The sequence below is a fragment of the Ambystoma mexicanum genome, chromosome 7p (assembly GCF_040938575.1).
Source record: "Ambystoma mexicanum isolate Mex_15411 chromosome 7p, UKY_AmexF1_1, whole genome shotgun sequence".
Taxonomy (NCBI): Eukaryota; Metazoa; Chordata; class Amphibia; order Caudata; family Ambystomatidae; genus Ambystoma; species Ambystoma mexicanum.
Window position 1 is genome coordinate 519,046,889 of NC_090939.1, and position 21,169 is coordinate 519,068,057.

The 21,169-nt window shown below is 42.6% G+C and overlaps 1 protein-coding gene across 1 annotated transcript in view; it reads right to left on the reverse strand.

Moving 5' to 3' along the window:
• TSPAN7 (tetraspanin 7) overlaps positions 1–21,169 on the reverse strand; it is a 295,355-nt gene that overhangs the window by 5,796 nt on the left and 268,390 nt on the right. Inside the window, exons 5-7 of the mRNA XM_069636549.1 lie at positions 20,869–21,024; positions 15,145–15,228; positions 4,269–4,341 (exon numbers count right to left, since the gene is read on the reverse strand). Of these exons, the coding sequence (XP_069492650.1) occupies positions 4,273–4,341; positions 15,145–15,228; positions 20,869–21,024 (309 nt within the window). The 3' untranslated portion in view covers positions 4,269–4,272. The remainder of the gene's footprint in view (positions 1–4,268; positions 4,342–15,144; positions 15,229–20,868; positions 21,025–21,169) is intronic.

A 21,169-nucleotide genomic window follows, 5' to 3' on the forward strand; every position in this document is an offset into this window, starting at 1 on the left:
GGATGCGAATGTTGAACTTTTCACTACTGGCGTTCAGTCACTTGCGAGTAGGGTTTATCATCGAATTGTATCGAATTATAAGGAGAATACTGAATTACTTAATGAATGGAGCAGAAGAGTGGGTTGTGAAATCACTTCTGACCTGTGGCTTTTGATGTGTGCGAATGTGAAGCTTTGTTCGATAAGTTTGACTGAACGTTCGAGACAAATTAAAATTCTCAATAGAGTTTTTTGGAGCCCGGAAAGGCTTGAAAATAGAGGTTTGTCTGATTCTGATGTTTGTTGGTGTTGCTGGAGTGAGAAAGGCAGTATGGAACATTTGCTGTGGGACTGTGTGAGGGTTCGTGGTTTTTGGCATGAGGTTTGTATTATTTGTCTCGGGATTCTGGACCAAAATATTGACTTGGATTTTAAGACTATGGTGCTAGGCTGCGATGATTTACTTGACGACCTTTCACTATCAGAAAAGAAACTTTTGTTCAGAGGTGCTTCTATTTGCAAAAAAATGATTTTGAGGAGCTGGAAATCATGTGTCTCACCAATATTGGAGGATTGGATTACAGAAATGAACTGCTTAGCGAATATTGAGAAATTTATATACAGAAAAATGGGGAAATTGAGTTTATATACGAAGGTCTGGGGAGCTTTTTTGAGTAGGTACTAGTTCATCGTTAAATTCTTTCTTTTTCTATTCCTACATGTTTGTATCCTTTATGCTGTGTTATGATACTTTGTCATTTATTGTTCAGTCCTGTTCTAAGTACTAAAATTAAAATAAAGAATTAAAAAAAAAAAAAAGAAATCTAATATAATCAATCCCCTTTGAGGAACATTTGAATGCATCTTTCAATGTAAGCCTATTTTTGGGGGTGGGGGGACTTTAATATTATATCTACCTCAACTAATTGAAAAGGTTAGGGTGTCACAAGAAACTCTTGCTCATGCCACTACTATACAGCGGTTGGAAAGAGTTGTGAGGTCACTGAGCCTTGCTTGTTACGGAACTTCATCAGCCAGAGTACACAGGTCTTCACCCTCCACTCCCCACGCCTTTTTCCTCCACCAATCCACAGGGATCGTTACTTTCCCATGTGACATTTAATGACTGGATGAGCACTTTGTTAAACAGACGTCAACAGTCCACCCTCTTCAAGCAATATCTTGAATTCTCAGCTTGCTATTTTATGGACTATCAATGGCCCATCAATGGACTTCAATACAGTACATTGAGCCATTCCTGTGGCCAAATAACATTTTAAATGTAGAATATGGACTCAGCTGCCCTAACACTCATATTGGACTCCACAAAGCTTGTCGCTATCCCACCTGGATGTGTTTGTTCAAGAAGTGCATATAATAGAAACCTATGAGGTTTGTTTTCAAGGAGGGTGGCAAAATACACAGATACTCTGATCATGATTTTCAATAAATAAAATATGGGTCTTGACAAGTGGACATTTGGAAAAGAGGGAATTGTACGTGGAGCAATCATTTTGGTTAACACTGCTCAATTGATTGTAGTACCATGTACAGGATGTTAACTGTTAAGCAAGATCGATACAAACACAAAATCAAATCACACTGAGTAGGAACCTACCCCTCCCCAAACAGACAAGATGCAAGGATTTGGACTAGTAGCAGCATGTGGAGGAGCCGCAGTCTGCCATTTTCACTTGCAGATTTCAATTGTCTGCAATATTTCCTGGCATCTTTCTGATCACTGCTTACTGATCGGGGAGGGGGGTGGGGGGTGGGAGTAGCTATGCACTCAACTTACATTTTGAGTCTGGTTGGTTCCCTGGCTATTTTTAGTAACAAGATGCACATATTTCCAAAACCCCTAAAAACGCAATTGTACACTAGCCCTGATCCTAGCTGATCCACTGCATATAAAACGCTAGATGGAGATATACAATATGCGGGTATTTATATTTTTTCTTTTTGTTGTTTAATTTAAATTTGTATGCCAATGTAGGGTAGCACTGCGAGAATCTAAACTGTTCATTGTCTGAAACTTGTGTAGCGCATTTGTCTTGTGAAATGTAGGCATCAAATGGCTGTTCTTAGTATCGAGCAGTACTAAAACAGTTAAATAGTTTACATTTTTCTTCATTTCACCTTATTTGACATTACAATATTCTCGAGGAGATTTAAATAAGTTGTCAGAATGGATTGTGATGTTAAGTATGAATAATATCCGATAGGAAATGTTTGTTGATGGATTATCGCCCCAGTTCCTACAGGTGAGGGAGAAGAGGGTACAGGCCGCCCTTATCATGGATGAGGAAAATGGAAATACTGCAGCGCTTCTTACAGCTGGTTTACGTTAATACTAGCACATGTCAGGTGCCAGCATGCATTTTCTCTGACTTCTGGAAGCGGAAAGAGCTGCAATTAAGATAGGACGTCTAACATTTAAATGTTTCCATCACTTGTCTCACACATTCCTGATATGTAAAATATGCCAAACAAAACTAGAACATAGCTCAACCTATCAGACCCTTGTCTCCAGAGAGTTTCCAAGGTTCAACTCAAGACTAAAGCAGGATCAGTCGCAGTGGAGGCAGCAAATAAAAACCTTATATAAGAGAAGTGCTATGATACCATGTCACTCCAGAGCAGAATTGCCCTCTTGAAATATTAAGGTGTCTGGCCAGCTTGTACCCTTAGAGTAGAGACCCCCAGGGGTATAGTGTGCTATGCAAGTGCTATCATATCATATCAAGTGCTTCTATCAAGCACATGTGTTCAAGAGCTCAACATGTATGTATTTTGTGCACTTCCCTAGCTGCTTTAATTTTCTGTCTTTGATGCAACGAAGGAAAATACATTGAATGAATCCCTTTACAGACATTGTCTGCATGTTACACATTATTGAGTGGTACATTGGGCAGCACAGAGCTTAATCAAAAGAGTGTTTCAAAACTCGTGCTCATGGTCTTTGTAACTTAATATACAAGGAACACTTCCTTCCAGATACAAAATCTACCTTCAGCATATTTCTGTTGGTTTAAGAATGTAGACCTTAATTACAATCTCAGAAAGTGAACTGCGACAAACACCCATACTCGGCAGTATTTCAAGATCTTTCCAGCACGGATCTTGGCTAATGAGGCCAGGACCTTGTTAAGGGTTTACGTTTCAGAAAGCAGCACACTGGCTTGGTGCCAACGTCTTGGAGGAGCAGAAAATTCAAGGTCGGTCACACGGAGGACCAGTTCTGAACAATGCTCTACTTCACAGAAGGTCCCCTAGTCACTAAAAGGATGGACTAAAAGTTGAGATCACAACAATAGCCTACTGAACCTAATTTTTAACCAATTAGGAACGTGTATGTAATCAATAAACAGTGTGCGATAACACGAAAAGCTTATTTGACGTTATTGGGTTACAAAGAAAAGAACATCATACAAAACAAGCATGACCCTTTTTGAACTCTAAGAAGACCATCCAGTCTCTCACATTTGAACTTTGAATGTGGCTATAGTCCCCATATTCCCAAATACAGTCAACAGAGCAGTTGTAGAGCAAGGACATATGCAGGCTACCACTCTTTCATATTTATAATGTGTACATCACATGCAACAAACACTCAAACTGCATGGTTCTCATGAAGAGTATAAATCTGTGAATTGGTTACCATAGTCAAATAAGGTCTTCGATGATTGGCGTGACCGGAAGTGCTGGATGTCCAGAGCTGTGCACAGTAGCCTGCATAGAACACAATCTATGGTCTCCTTCAGTGTTTGAATAGCACAAGAGTTGTGATTTGCACATTGTTGAAAACAGACCTGCCCCAAGTGGATTGAACTGGGAACAGCAGCATACTTCAAACAGACCACTGAACACCCTTTAGTGTCCATGATTTTGGCCACTTTATCAGGAAACCAAGAAGCCACATTTAGGGGTTCAGAGAGGTTGCAACTGTGAACCGAGTGCTTGTTCTAGTAATAACTATCTCCTAAGTATCTAGCCTCGACCCTAGAATAGGTGCAGGCTGGTTCGTGCACCACTCTCTCCATATGTGTGTAAATAGGTTGCGGTTCATCACAGACTGCAAACGAGACCATTAAATATTTACAAAAAAATAATTGTTCCACATCCCTTTGAGAAGGTTTTTTTTTGTTTTTGCTCTCGTTTTGCTCACTTGCAGGATTATTGCCTCTGGGGAAAAGTTTTTGAACTATGGTAAACTCATTGATAAAGAGCACCGAGACTGGTGCTAAATATTATCAAAACTGCAGAGTCAAGCAGTGGGAGTTACTCACCATGTTACACCATCTCGTATTGATTGGCTGTGATAAATCGTGAGAGACAGCAAGCCAGGAGCATTCCAATAAGCTAGAAAATCGAAAAAGGAAATAAACACATGGTAATCCAGCAAGATTCAGCATGTTAAACACAAAATAAACACTTATTTGAATTTCCAAGTGTGGACGTGGTTTCATAGTGGGGGCAAAATTATCTCAAATAGAATTGGGAAATTAGCCAATCTACTGCCACTCTGATCAGGAGTTTTGGCATGTGTCAATTTTTACCATTTTAATTTGCGTTGTGATCCACCTTTTACAGTACAGTTCACTTAAATACAGTAAGTTGGTGGAAAAAACGTAAAGGTCTTCCCGATTATGTAGGACAATGCAACGATCAACTTACAACAAAAGTAAATTTAGTCAATTCTCGAATAATGCTGTTTTTATGTGGTGTCATCCCTACCGTAAAGCATATTTCTTCCTACCGTAAAGCATATTTCTTCCTACCATAATACCCCCAAAATAAGGTTGCATTGGCCTACTAGCATCCAATCCCTGTGACTTCTATAGTCACCTTTTACATTTGGCCTGTAGCAAGGGCTATGAGATAAAGAATTTGTGCAGCATATTCTGTGTTTACTAACATGGGTATTAACATTTAGCATTAGAGACAACAAAGGGCGGTGACATTGGGCACTAACAGCAAGTATGGGGGTAAAGCAAGGGGCTAGAGTTGTAGGATGTAGGCCCTTATACTAGTAACATTACAGCAGACGCACAAACTCCACTGGCACTTTTCAGAAAATAAAGTGAAGATTAAAAAATGAACAGCAGCATTTGCGAGATTTAGAAAGTACAGCTGTGGGCTTTGAAAAGAACATGGGCATTGTTCATACAAAGCAAGCGCAGAAAGAAAGAAAGGACGGGAGAATGTTTAATTTCCCTCCGAGCTGCAAGAAGAGACGATGGGCAGGAATGCTGCTAAGGTTGCCAAAATACAATGGGTGCTAGAAGGTTTTGGACACATGATGAAGTTCGGAAGTGACTTCATTAAAGGGGCAGGAGATTATGAGGGGTGATGATAGGCGACATCACAGGATAGGAGGCGAAAAATGTAGAAATCCATAGGAGCCATATGAAAGGAGGCTGGGTTTGCTGGAAAGGTTTAAAAGCGAGGGAAAGGCAGAAGGTGGGGTCTTGGTTGCTTGAGGGTTTCCTGATGAGAGGGAAAGCTGCTGGGCGCTTTCTGTGGCTTGCTGGGTTGTTGCTGGGCCTTGGCAGGTGAATCCTGTGGAAAGAGAGGAGCTATTCTGGGCTTGGAGCAAGGAGGGGCAAGACTGCAGAACTGGTGTCTCTGGAGACCGGTGGATCATGGGAGTCCTTGGAAGGCTGTGTCGAGCATGGGCAGTGCTGGCAAACAAGCTAATCATACTTGGCAGGAAAAGGGGCCTGGCGGGTCAATTATGAGCCGAAAAAGCAAAGTGTGAGTATAAGCAGGGCAATAATCAATCAATTAATTATGGTCCCTCCGTATGGTTTTATGTAATTGGTAAAGGTGTCAGACTGAACATGGAAGGAAGAACTTTAACCCTTCTGGTACCAATGGGTTGACAAGTAGCCGGGAACCAAAGTGTTAGCTGGGGGCTTCTTTCACGAATAAGGGCTCACAATCTCAATAGCCATAATTCATAATCTCACAAACTTCTAGTCTTGCAACTAACCTAACATTAGCTAACGGCAGGGGAAAGTAAATGAGAATTGAACCTATATCTATAATGCATTCACTTTCATAGTCAAAGTGCCAGCTAAGGTGTTTCAGGTTAAAGGGAAATCACTCATGTTTGATGTTCTGTGCTGATCCAATGCAAAGGAGATAGTGTTTTTCCCGTTCCTCTCATGTGTTCAATGCAAATGCTTATTACCAGTGTTGTCATGCTCACTAGTATAATATGAGATAGTGTGATTGTCTATATGTTTTCTCTGATGAATGAATATAAAGGTGCCTCGGAGCTTAACTGTGAAAGCGTGTTGTGGCTATTAGTGTGTCTGTTTTTTTTTTTTTTGATTTGCACATAGAGTAAATGGCCACATAGAGTAGAAAAAAACAATACAAAGTGTGCAAATGTCTAGCTAAAACAGCAGCAAAAGAGAAGTGTCATGATTCATCTAACAGCACCGTATGGCATTTCCAAACCATATTCAAATTAAGAGAGCTAGATGCAAGCAATTTCTGGGCAGAAAACAGATGAAGGGCAACACTGATTTGAAGGCTGAAATACATTATAAGGAAAAGAAAGCCTTATGCCCTAGATGCTGTTTTATTCAAGACGCAGAAAATGGAAAACCCATTAATGGCAAAATTAATGGAACATCCTTGAATGCAGAGATACTAATAAAATATGAAGTAGGGACTTGACAAAAAAAGCCTAAAACCAAAATTATCATTTAAAGCATATAATATAAATAAACAGTAAAACAATGAAAATAAGCTATATATAAAATGATAAACATTTAAGAAGATATGGGAAAGTACAGAATATTCAAACTATAAGCAGTAGAAAAACAAATTATCGGATGAGACGAGGATCTCATATAATGCAAAATTACACAGACCATCAAAAGAATTCACATTCATAAGCAGATCCTAAGTAAATCCCAAATATTTGAGTTAAGATGGTTCACTCCGAAACCCTCCCATCTATTAAATACAGTTTATCCAACAAAAACTCTCTACATCAAATCTCAAACAATGGAGCCTTGCTTTCTCCCAGAGAAGACAACCCAACTAATAACCCAGGACAAGAACCACCACAGCCTATTCCACCAGCAGCCTAATCTAGAAAATACATACCAGCAACCAAAGAGAATGCGTAGAAGAAAGACATAGGTCTCACTCATCCCCATGCGAGAGACAACTCAAGAATTGCGGGAAGCCTCTTGGGGAAAAAAATAAAACTATTGCCCTTTTTCAGTCCACTGTAGATGGATCAGAAGACCACTGCAGCCTTGATCCCACAAGTGTTCACGTCCTTTTTTAATCTCCAATGACCCATTTTCTGGCCATGGTATGCATGCTCAGATTGTGGCGTTGGGAAAGCAGGTGGTGGTTCTATAGGCAGAATATCTACATCAGATGGCCACTTTTTGTTAAGCCATCTCAGACTTCCACCTATCGCAAAAATGACCATCACTGTTCCACCTACTTTGATTATAATTGTGCCTTTGGATGTCCCCTAAATGATTGTCCACCTGACCTCTCAAAGCTTTTGAGAAGCTGAAAAATTCACTGCTGCTCTGGACCTTACGTTCTTTGTGTATCTGTATGACGCACAATAATGTAGCTGCTTTAATCTTTGGAATCAGACATCAATACCACCTCTGTCCTCAGCAGTGACGCCCCTCTGGCATTAGTGTAAGGAACTCCCAGAACCATTAATTATGTACTCCTTATCAAACTGACAAGAACTTCAAGCTTTGTATTCCATTTCAAAATGCTCTCAATTATGGAATGTTTGATCTTCTTAAACTCCTCAATGTTGGCCGCAATATCACACTTGTTTTTGTCCCAGTCCTCCGGTCTATCGCAACTTTCTCAAGTGCCTTTAAAGTCCATACTATACTGTTCACTAAGGCCTGAAGTGTGGCCTCTACTGTTTTCACCTTCAGCCTATTTATATCTGGATTTGTGGTAAGAGCGGCATACAGCTCATTCAGTGTTTTATGAAGCACTGTCTCACCAGATATCATAACCTCTACCCCCCCTGCACTTTCCAGATTTCCCTTTTGTCCCATCATTTGGAACTCTGTCCAGAGCCAAAACAATCCTGCTTGGCCTCCTTACAGCTGTTATCTAGTGCTGCGAAGAGTAGATTGGTGTAAGCATTATAGAGAGTTGGCGATAGGCAAGAGCCTTGTGGAACTCCTATCGGTACTCGGATAGGGTTGGCTGCTTCCTTTCCAATGCTTACTCTGGAGGTGCAATCAGAAAGAAACGATTTGACCCAGAGTGTGGCTTCTTGGGAGAAATTGAAGTTGGTATGCAGGGTATTACATAGTTTGTCGTGGCCCACTAGATTGAATGCGGCAGATAGGTCTAATAGTAGTAAAATACTAAGGTTTCCAGTGTCACTTATAGTATCCATTTGGATTATTAAGTCTAGAGGTGCCGTTTCGGTGCTATGGTTAGGCCAAAAGCCTGATTGTGTGCCACCTAGGAAGTGGTTCTCCTCCAATTAGTTTTGAATTTGGGAGTAGGCTATTTTATCAATTATTGTGAGCAGAAAGGGGATGGTGGTTATTGGGCAACAGTTTGTGGGTATCGCCGGGCCAAGAGAAGGTTTTTTAAGCAAAGGGGTGACCCAGGCTTCTTTGATGCTGGCAGGGACCCCCATGGAAGCAAATGAGGCGTTGACAAATTTAGTGATGATAGGTGATAGGGTAGGAGCATAGTTTGACAAGTTTAGCTGGGAAGCAGTCTCCTTTGCAGTTAGAGGCTTTGAATTTAGAGACGGTATCAAGGACTTGCTTTTGACTGACCTGAGAGAATTTAAAGGCTGTTGTTGGGTTTCTGGGTTCTAGGTCCAGCAATAAGGAAGTTTTTTTTTTGATGACCAGTGAGTTTTTTCTTTGCTTTATTTTTGTTTTGGAGCGTGTCAATTTTTGGTGCCAATGCATTTTGTATGGTGGTACACCATGCATTACTTGTATTTATGGGGGAGGTTGCGGGTAGGGGACTTTCCACTTCTTTCAATATGGCAAAGAGTTCTTTGGTGTTTCATGCTGCATTAATGATACGTGTACTGAGAGCGTTAGCTTTTTGTTCTATTAAGGTTGATTTGTAGGTTTGGTTGGCTTTGGTGAATGCCTTTGCAGAATCTATAGTTCTGGTTTTTGTATGAATGTGTTCCAGCGCCCTTTTGTTGCGCCTTAACGCTACTAACTTACCATTAAACCAGAAGTTCGAACATTTGGCAGGCCGTCCATTTTTGTTTTGATGGGTGGTAGTGCATGGATAGTGGTAGTGAGGAAGGTATGGTAGGAGTCTGTGAGACAGGTAGGGTCTGTATCTATACTGGTTTGTGCAGCGAGTGCCTCTAGCAGGACAGGGGTGATAGTTTCAGCTGAAATGTTTTTCATATTCCTTATTTCAATGGGGCTGAGGGGTGTCATGTCCCTGGTTACTATTCCTTGTGAGAGTATTGGAAGCAGATGAGGTGGTGATCAGACCAATTGATGGCTGAGATAGAGTCGATGGATAGGCTTGCATTAAGGTTAAGTATCCAATCTAGCGTTCTGCCTTTAACATGAGTGGGTGCATTCAGTTGTGTGAAGTTCATGTCAGAAAGAGAGGAGTGAAGGGTGCTTGCTTTGTGGTCAGAGGCATCATTGAATCCAAGATTCAGGTCGCCAAGTAATACAAATGTGGTTTTCGGTTTGATGTAAGGCGTGATAAGAAGTGGAGTGTCAGATTCAGCGTGTTTGAGGTGGTTAGGAGCTCTATATGTAATGAGGAGGTTGATTGTGGTATTGGGGTTGTTAGTAAGTTTGATAAGGAGTATTTCATAACCTTCCAGGTTATCACAGAGGCAGGATCTGAATTGAACATGATTTTTAGCTATGATGGCAACCCCTCCTCCTACTGAGTTAATGCGGTCTGATCTGAATATGGTGAAGTCCGGGGGAATGACCAATGTGAGTGCTGGGCCCGACGCTGGGTGCAGCCAGGATTCAGTGATGACTAGAAAGTCAAGGTGGTGGTCTAAGATAAGGTTATGTATCTCCATGGCATGGGCACTTAGGGACCGCACATTGAGGAGTGCTCCTCTGAGCAGGGGTGAGGGCACTGGAATGGGGTTGGCGAATATGGGCCTGAGCGGTAGGGATGTTACATTGGTTGCTAGCTGGGGTTGAGGTGGCTATAGTTTGCATTGCAGCGGTAGAGAGGTGCCGGTGCGATAAACTTTGGTTTCCTGTTTGGGCAACTGGGCATTACTTGTGGTGTGGGGCAGGCTGTGGCAAATGCGTGCTGATAGTCTGGAGCGCCTGGTGTTTCCTTTGCACAGGTAGGTAGATACTGGGGGTGGCGGGGGCAGCCTGGCTTTGAGGCAGCGTGATCGTGGAGGACCGAAGCATGGGCGGGTGCAGGTTCTAATGGTCTGGGAGCTATCAAGAGGGATGGTATCGTCTTTAGTAGGGTTTCTAGCATCAAAGTTGGGCGTGTAGGTTTCGGGCAGTAGTGGTCTAGGCTGAAGGAAGGGGGCAGTTTAAGGAAGGGGATAGGGTATGGAATGGGGTAGCGGCGGGGACAACCTAGATTGATTACACCATTACACACAGGGATGAAGGCTCCTCCTAAACAGGGTGGTGAGTCCATGTTAAATAGGAGCAAGCCCAAGGAGAGATAGGTCGGTGGTATATGGAACATTCAACCAAGATGGCCGCTGAAGTGACCTGGTTCAAGTGATGAAGAACACGCTATATTCACGATCAGTAAGTCAGTTCTTTTACTCATGTTCCCAGGTAAGTCCAATATATCACGTACGACCATGCACAGCAAACGCTGGAGCATCCACACCCCGTCCAGCTCTCACTCCACTGTCACTCTAGGAACAATCACCCAGAGCGCAACTAACCTTCGACACTGACATTCCATGCATGCATCCAAACCTTATAGTAAATAGAATACTACACCTCTCCTTCTGTAACTACCTCAAACACTACGTCAACATCCATTCCAATCCCATGAATGTAGGATTCCAATCCCATGAATGTAGGAATATCTGTCCAAAACAAAAGAATCATGGTCCCACACAGTGCAGCCAACGCCAATAATACAACAGGAACTGGAAGAGTACAGTCCACATCACTGAACAACACACACAAACACACACAGAGATACAACAGAAACACCAAACACCAATACATGTGATGACATTCAAACCTTGTATTCAATTTGAGATATATCACAATTAACAAAACACCCAATCACAAAGCAATGTTACTGGCACCTCAAGAACTCATCCAACATGAGTAGATTTCTCCGAAAACAAAACACTGATCACAAAAACAAGTCGGACTGCCCACCATAGGCAGTAACTCTAAACTAAAAAAAAAAAAAAAAAAAAGGTTAAACTTAAATCACCTGACAATCGTACCCTCACCCATGCACCAAAATGATAACATGCACCTATAAATGCATATCACTCAAATAGTGTTGCAAACCGTGCCCACAGTTTTGCAAAAAAAGATTAACTAACTCCAAACGACACAGCACCTCCAAACTCAGACATGCCAAAACCTATTTGAAAAAAACAAACTTCAATGCAGTTTCTGAGAACGGTCCAGGATCCCAGAGGATGCTGTAACCTGCCACCCCACACACATAACCGCACAATCAAAATAAATTCCTGGGATCCCTTAGCATACCAGAGGCCGGCGGCATAACAATCCTGGCACCCTACACATGTAAACGCGCAACCCAAATACTTTTACTGATATCTACCCAGCATTCCACAGGATGGCGACATGCCAACACTGGGACCAGCCACCCCATTAACATAATCACAAAGCGCATACCAGTGCCAACCATTTAAAAATGATAAATGAACAACAAATACAAAACACAACACATGCATTGCATCACCTGAAACCCTCCACTTCAAATTAATAGCAATTGGTCTTCCCACACCCCATGCCCAAACAATTCTTGAAGACTCCCTTGCGCTCTCATGTCAAAATCCCCAAAATGAACACAATGTATTTATTTATTCATGTATTTATTCATTTGTAAAGCGTGTCTGACCCGTATGCATCTGGGCACTGGATGCAGTGAGTACAGTTGGATGGAGAAATACTTAGAAACGAGATGCAATCATAAAATGATTTGGTACTCAGATTATTTACAATTTAGGAGTTCTTGGATGAAGAGTCAAGTTTTAAGGCCTTTCTGGAAGGACCAGAAGGATGGTTCTGATTTGAGTGAAGGCAGCAGGGCGTTCCATTGTTTAGCTTTTACTATGGGGAATCTGGCGCCCCCTGCTTTTTGCAATTTGAATCTGGGGATCTTGAGAAGGTGCGAGTTGGATTGTGATTTGGTGAATATCTTTGCCAGATATTTGGGCGCAGTATTTGAAAGACATTTGTGTATTAGCGATAATGTTTTGAACAGAAAACGTTCACGAACCGGCAACCAGTGGGCGTTCTGTCTAGAAGAGGAAATGTGTTCATATTTTGAGATGTTCAGTGCTGCACTTAAGACATTAGTTTGTAGGACCTGTAATTTGTTGATATTACATGTGGTGGAATCTGCAAGGAGGGCATTGCAGTAACCTAGTCCGGACAAAATTAGAGCTCTGGCGATCGTGATGCAGCTGTTTGTAGACAGGAAGGGTCTGAAGGCATAGATGAGTTTCGAGGTGTATGCTGCGACAGAGGCGATAACATTTACATGTCTGGTTAGAGATCGCGATGAATCCAAGATGACCCCTAATGTATTTACTTCTTTTGAGACTAGGATAGTGTTACAGTCAATGATGAAGGACTTGTAGGTGCTGTTAAGTTTGTTTAAGCATGCTTGTGTTCCAATAAGGAGCAGTTCCATTTTCTCGTCATTCAAGTGTTGAGCCAGCCAAGCCTGGATAGTTTAGTATATTTTGCTCAGTACTTTAGAGTCAGTCTCGTAGGAGCCTGAAATAGGAAGAAGGATCTGGGTGTCATCAGCGTAATTAATGTATGAGCTACCCTTGGTGTCGAGGAGGTCGAAGAGAGGTTTCGTGAAGATGTAAAGTGTCGGGGAGACACAAGAGCCTTGATTGACTGGGTGTGTGTGTGCGCTCCTGTGATTTACAAACAGATTGTATCCAATAACAGAATGCTGCAGGTGAAATTCATTTAGTATATTAGATTTTGGCAGGCTATCATGCTGCCAAAGAAGATCATATTAACTAATGTATACATTCTGAAATATATGTGAGGTTCCCCAGAAATCAAAAATACTAGCTGGTTCTATGCCTTTTTTACCAATGATTGTTCACTGTGGTACTTTTTACCATATGTGTACTGATCTTTTTTGCCGCAAATATTTTTAGAGACCACTCTGTATCCATCCATATTGCCTCACCCAAACACTCACTCTGCATTTTTTGCAGCAAAAGTGCAGTAAATCACAGTAATGTATTACCACAGTGAACAGTCTTCAGTACAACGTTTGGATACCCTACTGGCTAACATATCTTCTTGTCATAGGACCAAACAAAGAACTACTTATGAGTTAAAGACAGATACTTTCACTAATTAGATTTTCTTACACCCTAGAGGAATAAAGTTTAGGGCAGATGAGAGGAAAGCTTAGCTTAGGGCGCTTTCAGGACCAATCGAGGGTGGGATCACCTATGTAGTCTAGACAAAACTCATTCAGATAAAGCAATGTAACGTGGCTCGGATAGGTATTGAATCCAGTAGGGCGGTTAAGAACCTCTTCAATTTGGTGTTCAACAGGGCTTTTCTTGGCCCTCTCCTTTTCTCTCTAGACTCTTCCCCTTTCTTCTCTTATTTCCTATTTTACCCTTTTCTGTCGCTTTTATGCAGATGACTCTTAGATCTTGGTTTCCTTCTCTTCTTGCTCCAACTCACTTCACACTACTCTTTCCAACGATCTTCTTGCCAGCCAGTCCTGGATCAACTTCAGTTTCCTTCATTTGAATCCTTCCAAAACAGAATCCTCTTTTTTCCTGCTTTACCCCCTTCTGTTACATTTCCTCTCCTTTTTCCTCTGCTTGGAAAATGCATCCCTTTATTTTCCTCTCAAATTTCCAACGTGGTGCTCACTTGTCAATTCCAGCAATTTGACATTTGTAAAGCTCAATCTTTTATCTCTTTAAAAGATGCCATACTTCTAATCACACAAATTAGTTTGTATCAGTTTGAGTACTGGTCCTCTCTTCTTCTTGGGCTCCCTGCCCAAAAATGCTCTCTGCTGAATTCTATGTATAACTCTGCTACAAGTCTTTTCCTTCAGCCTTATTCCTTATGCTTCTCTCACTCTGTCATCGTTCTATTTCTTAGCTTCCTTTTGATTCTCGCCTCGGTTTTTGCTTCCTCCGCATAGTCTATAAATATCTCCATGGCCTTAGCCACCCTATCTTTCTTCTTTGATTTCTTATTATCAACCAAGCCGCCTGCTTCATTCAGTCTTAATATCTGTTCCTAAACCTCCTAATGCCCAGTTCCACTTCCAACCTGTTTCACTTCTGCACCCAAAGCAATGGAGCTCCCTCCCCAATTCGATCCTCTTGCTCTCTCATCTGAAATCTCACCTTCTATCACCATACAGGGACATTTCTACAACTATAGCGTGATCACAACTAAAATAAAAGGTAAAACTGCATTTTCAGTGACCAGTACAAACTATGTTCCTCAGGCACTGATGGTAAAAGTAATACCCTACAACCACCCACTGCCCCAAAACACTGAGTTGCAGAAAAACAATACAACTGTACTGTTCTAAATGCAATAAATGAATATTCTGAAGGGCCTATCCAGCTTTTCACTGCAAACTGATAATAGAAACTTTCCAAAATCATTGGGCAACAGCTCCGATGCAACCAATTCTCTTCCAATGGATGGCATTTGCCCCCGAGCTGTGTGAGAGCTTTAAAAATGCAAATAAATAAACAACATTGCTGGCATTTTCACAAATTCTGGAGTGACCACACATGTTGTCCTCTGAGTTGGAACAACAATTCGCAGGAGTGACAATGTGTTTTCAATAAATGTTATTAGCTTTAGCTATTAGAAGTGACTACATTTAACAAACCAGATTGTTCAAGGGAAGGGCCTATGGCGAATAAAAAGAAAACAACTTTTTTTTTTAAAGTTAGGTTCGATTTTGTACCTGGGAGAATGCAATTCCAAACGCCACTCCAGCAATGATTCCCATATTGGTTTCCATGAAGTTGGTTACTAGCTCATAACAACCCTGAAAAGTCAAAGAGTAAAGATGATCATTCAATGTCACTGACAGCCATTCGTAATGTACAGACATGTGTCAGTTTGAGAATAAAGCTTCTAAACAGGTAATCACGGTTATTTAGATCTAACATTTGTCATGGATGCACTGTGCGGATAGTTTCAATCTGTTGGCCTAAAACACATTTTAATGGATGAATATTACAAAGAATCTGATCATTCAATGTTGTTCTCTTATGTAAAAGCTGCCATTCCTGACCTCTCCCACTGCAAAAGAGTTAAAATGGCTGCCAGGTGTAGGTGACCATGACAACAAACAACAAGTCAAAGTTCTAATCTCTATGTGGTGCTGAGCCCTCTAGCCTGATTAGACAGAGGCTTCAGAGATTTGTGCTAAAATGGCCACTTAGAACTACCTCAGTTCAACTAATCAGATGTATCTTTACTTCAAACATGTGATGGAGGAAGTGTAGCACAAATGTAATGAAAGAATGAGAGCGTTACAGCAGAATTAACCTGAGTTACTAAGCAAATGTAATCACACTTTCTCTTCTCTATAGTTTATGCAATGGGTAAAACAGTGCTTCGAAGAATACAGCAGAGCAATCCCCAACAACACCTTGCATCTCTTAGACAACTTTCCCCACCACTCAGAATGGACTCTAGGCGTGCCTCTTGAGATAACAGCAGCAAAGCGAGTAGGCCTAACAAGATAGAAAATATACTAGTTTGACATATATATTCACCATCCTTTGCCCATCTGTACACCTTCCCTCCAGGCTGGTGACTACCTGCTCGTGCCTCGTGCCTATGACAACCTGCTTGTCCCTGCATATATTTTATCTTGCCTGTATTCAGTTTCTGATCTTCTATGGACTATATATAGTTTGTTTCGGCTTGGAATCTGTAACTGACCTTCTTTGGCCTCGCATATTCTGTACTGCTGTGCCCGGTTACCTTCTGGTCTGGTGCGCATTACAAGTGAAAACAAAAACTTACAATTCTTTCACCAGGCATGGCGGTCCATTATCTGAACCAATTGTTTCTCGTATCCCATGTGTGGCTAACAGGTCTTTTAATACTGGTAGTACTTTCTTTGCCACTGTGGAAGAGAGATATTTCACATCCGGGTATCTGGAGAACGTGTCTAGTGCCATCAGGAAATGTTTTCATTTTAAAACAGTCCTGAAATCAATGCTCAGGTTCCGGATATGGGACATTACTCCTTTCTGGGCATTCAATCAGTGGTGGTCTTTGCGGAGTGCCAGTTGCTTGCAACCATCTGCATCCTTGTAGGAACGAGTCTACTTCTTTTACCAGGTCTGGGAACCAACCTTTTCCCAGAGTGTGGCCTTTATCTTATTGGCCCCCTGATGGTCGGTGTGAGCCAATTCTACGATTCATGATATCAGCTCTGGGGGGATTCCTAAGCATTCACATAGAAGTATCCCTTTAGCCCCAGCTGAGAGTTCTGTCCTTACCCTTCACAGGCTTTGGAGGAATGCTTGGAATGCCAGTGTCCTGTGATTATCTTCTGACAGGAAGTTATGCCTCTGTCCTGTCCTTAGTAGCTTGATTAACGTCTGCATACCGGGTTGTGGGTCTGTTGCCTCACTAATATCTGTTATGAGTATAGTCTTGGGGATTACTGCCCTTGTGATGGCCAAGACTTGTTCCTGAATTGGTCGTTGATTGGGTGTCACAACAAATAATCAAACTGCTTTGAATTGCAAATACACCCCATATTCCTGAAATTGGAGCAACCATCATTCCAGTCGAGTGGGTGGGGGATGGAGGATCAAGGCCCCACTGCCAATGGGATTGGAAGGAGTGGATTGTGGTCAGTGACTACTGTAAAGACCCTTCCAAAAATGTAAAGATGGAAGTGCTTGCATCCACAGAGCATGGAGTACCGTTATTTGGTGGACATTAGTGCCTTCTCCAAGGAGGTTTTAACGAATAGTCCGAACGCCATGATGGGCCATGCAGTTTGCTTGCTAGGGAATAACCAAAGAACAGAGAAAATGCAAATGAGATACAAGAATCCTTTCCAGTGGAGGAATGGACTGGGACAAGACTGGCCTGGACTCCGACACAATTTGCCCTGCGGGTATCCCAATCCATGTGGGCACTTCACATCTAGAAACAGTTACTGTCCAAAGAAGTATGTGTTTTGTGGTTTACCAACATGTTTCTGTTAGGTTGAGTATTATGACAAATTATACGAGCAGAGACCCCAGTTTGCATTACTTGCACTAAAGGGTTTCACGACTGAGTCATTGCAGGAGGCATATTTCAAATATAACATTCTGTGGTCATCCACATATTCCCACATGGTTGTTGTTTCTTATGCAAATTGCCAGATCGGGTCCCTTGAGGAAATGGGTGCTACTTAACTTGGGCCTGGGCTCCACCTCTTACCACAGCCAAGGCCACCCGAGCATTAACCCCCCTGGCCCTCACCCAAAGAATACATTTTGTTTTTACTCTTCATCTTGATTATTGAATGCATCACAGTGATGGCGGCAGCAAGCTCGGCGCAGTGCAATCCATGCATGTGCTGGGGTTACATGTCTGTCTTGATATGAAGACTACTATTTATCAGTCAACTGGAGCTGCATTCTCTAGAGATTGGAAATCCTTCTCTGAACGGTGGCACAGCGTTTGCTTGAGCACAGCCTGCAGCTACACGTTTCCACCGGAGCTATGTAGATGCCTCTCCTGCAGCCCATGTTATTGCTAGCATCAACCCCAGGTGCTTGGGTGCTGCCAGCTTTGGCACCGCACACATGGTATGGTAATGTTTATTTGTAAAGCGCATATACACAAGGCAAGTGTTTCAAAGCCTCTCAAGGAGGGAGGGAACAGGGAGGAAAAAACAACAGTCATTCAAAGCCCTTCAATTTCTGAACGATACAAGTCTGCACAGGCAGAGTAAGTGCATAGTTAACAGTGTAGATAACAGAAAATGGGCCTGACGACGGTTCTGCAGTTTTTCCAAGTGCATTGAGGTGCCACCATGCAAGGAGGGGAGACAGGGAAGATAGATAAGACATTCTTCAAAGGCATGGTATGTTCAGATCGTGCAAGCGCACAGAGGGTACAGGAGAGGGAGGGGGAGAACAAGTGCAGGGGGGCTGGTTGATGGCTGGTTAATGTTTTCATTTAAATAGCAGCTTTCAATGTGCTGCAGTGTCATCGCAAACCACAGCGCACAGATAGGATTCCTTGCAAGGACATCTAAACTGTGGCCATTCTTCCTCCAGAGAACCCTCCTGTTGATCCACCAGCAGATGGCATACAGCCCAGCCACCAGTCTCCACAGCTACTCTTCATGCACCATGCATTTCAAAGCCTCAATACATGGGCAACTTACATTTTTACTCGCTAAAAAAATCATTTTATTCCCAATTTAGGTAGTAAAATACTCTCACTTCCAAATTGTATCTGGAACACTGCCTGTAGGCATTCAGCAGAAGCCACTCTTCTCTGGTCAGCTGGTGCCTTCAGTTAGGACCCCCCATTACAATCAGGATATTGTAAGTGATAATGATGAGCTGTTGCTTACAACTCACGCCGTACACTAGACCTGGAATACTCAGCCATCTGCCGCAGATAAAAAAATGCCAGACAGGCACAGCACTAATAGCTTGGTCTGGCTTCTGACTCTGGACCCGTACCCAACCATGTATTTTAGGAAGTACTGCCAATTCCCACAGAACAGGATGTAACTGCTTATTGAGAAGGTGTTAACCAACAAGCATTGCCCTCTCAGGTAGACACAGGGACAGTGGACAGTAGATCTACAATCGCTTGGCCCAGTAATGCACAGGACTGTTACCACTAGAATTGACACCACCCTCTGCGAACCCTGCCATGCCTAGACCTAAACACTCACACTCCAAAAGCATAAGGAAGCTAATAGCCTGTTACAGCAGGTGGGAAATGGCAAACCTCAACATGGATTATATTGTTACGCCAGAGAGAGGTAGGACCATGCTTTGTGAAACAGAATTAAGTCCACACTAGACCGAGAAGTTCCTGGAGAATTAAAGCACCAAACCTCTATAATAGAGAACCAAGTTAATTTGGCAGGCACAGGAAGATAGACAGGAACAGGTGGCCTCCTCCAACTGCAGGGATACTCACACATACCTACCAATATGCTGCTCTCGCCTAGCTCCACACATACAGAGTGCATGCACGCACCACTTACTACCCTACTTTCTCCACTGACCTCGACTATGGTCCCCAAGGGCGTTCAATCCACAGCACATTGAGATCAAACCAATGGTGAAAGGCGATATACAAATGTCCAATTACATAACATATTGCTCCTCACAGGTATACAAGGATGCCACACTTCCAGGTAAGGTATGCATGCCCAATGCACACATTAATTTACCCTCCAGTTTTGCAATCGTTCAATGTGATCTATTTTTGGGACCCAATGTAGACCCTCCCCATCCTCATGAACCCACAGTGTGAAAGCGTTTCAGAGTAACATATGTGGGCCTTTGTTTTTTCTGTCTGTCCATGTCGCAACGGTTCAGCAGACAGATCTTATAGGGTTCACCAGAAGACACAGTTGTTACTGCATCGGGTTTCTCTGGTAGCCCCTGTGCTCCAGAGACCCAATGCTTTCAAATGTGACATAGGAAATAAATTCTCCACCGCAAGGTCTAGCCTAGAGGTGGGCATTACGTGGCACAGTGAAAGGTGGCTGGGGAAACATGGGTTGCAACTGCAAGTAGGGTATCGGCTTCTGTGAGGCTTTGAAGCCAATTATTATTTCAGCAGATATTGTCCATTTTTAATGCACTTCATTCACATCAATGCCTCTGATATCACCTCTTGGGAAGACATTGTGGAGGGCAAAGTCAGAGTTCAAGTGGTCACTTCCTGCAATGTCATCAGGGTGTCAAATGCTGCGTTCGGTCCTTTTGTCGATTTTGCTGAAGTGATCCAATGTCCTGACCAAGCTCTAACCTCTGCGGCTAATGGAGGCTGGTCACTCCTGCACCAGCAAACTCCAGACCCTCTTGCCCCTTGCTTAAAATGGCATTGTGGTGCCTTCCTCTAATCCATGTTTGTCCAAACCTGCGCCAGAAGAAGAGGTTACGCGAGTGTTGGTGTGCAGCATCCTTCGGTCAAGTCTACCACTGCAGCTACCCGCGTGTGGTCAGAGCCTTCCTACATGAAGTTCTCTCGTCCCGTTAACCCCTCACCACCCATTACCAACATTGTATCCCCATGCTCACCAGCAAGGTGCACACTTTTCCAGGTGTCCCTTGGACAGCATGTAAGTGAAAGTCCTGAGACCTCTGCAAATTCTTGAATCAGAGCTTCATGTTAACAAAATAAACTTGCAGGAAAAAACTTCTGCCTTTATATTTTTTAATTTTCAGCCATTCTCCAGGTTTTGATGACCGCTGGTGAGGCGAATGGTAGCACTATGCTACTAAATAGAACTTGTTTCTTGGTGAAAAGGTTTGGTTACATTACAGCTTGTGTTTGACATTGGTTTCAGAATCATCGCTTTGCACTTGTCCAATGGCTGTTATGCGCAACAGAGACCCTTAACCTACTCAACTGTGATGCGACGGCGCCTTTGTCGTTCCTTCCCTGCCTTAAACCACAGAATACGTACCCGCTGGTAGACCTTCGTGGCAGCAATGGTCATGTTGCGCATGTCCTCAGGTTTGCAGTCATTGGTGTCGACGCAGCAGCTCTCGGGGATGCCATATTCAGCCGAGTAAATACTACTTGTCCAGTTGTAGTAGCTCTGCACGCCACAGCAACGCAGCTGAAACAAGTGAAAGAAAATGAACATTACAATGAAGCTTATTTGCACGGGTGGTCATTTGCTAACAGGAAACGGGACATAAAATTACATTTCAGTTATACAGACTAAGCACCATGGAAGGCCAACCCGACTTTTTTCTTTACCT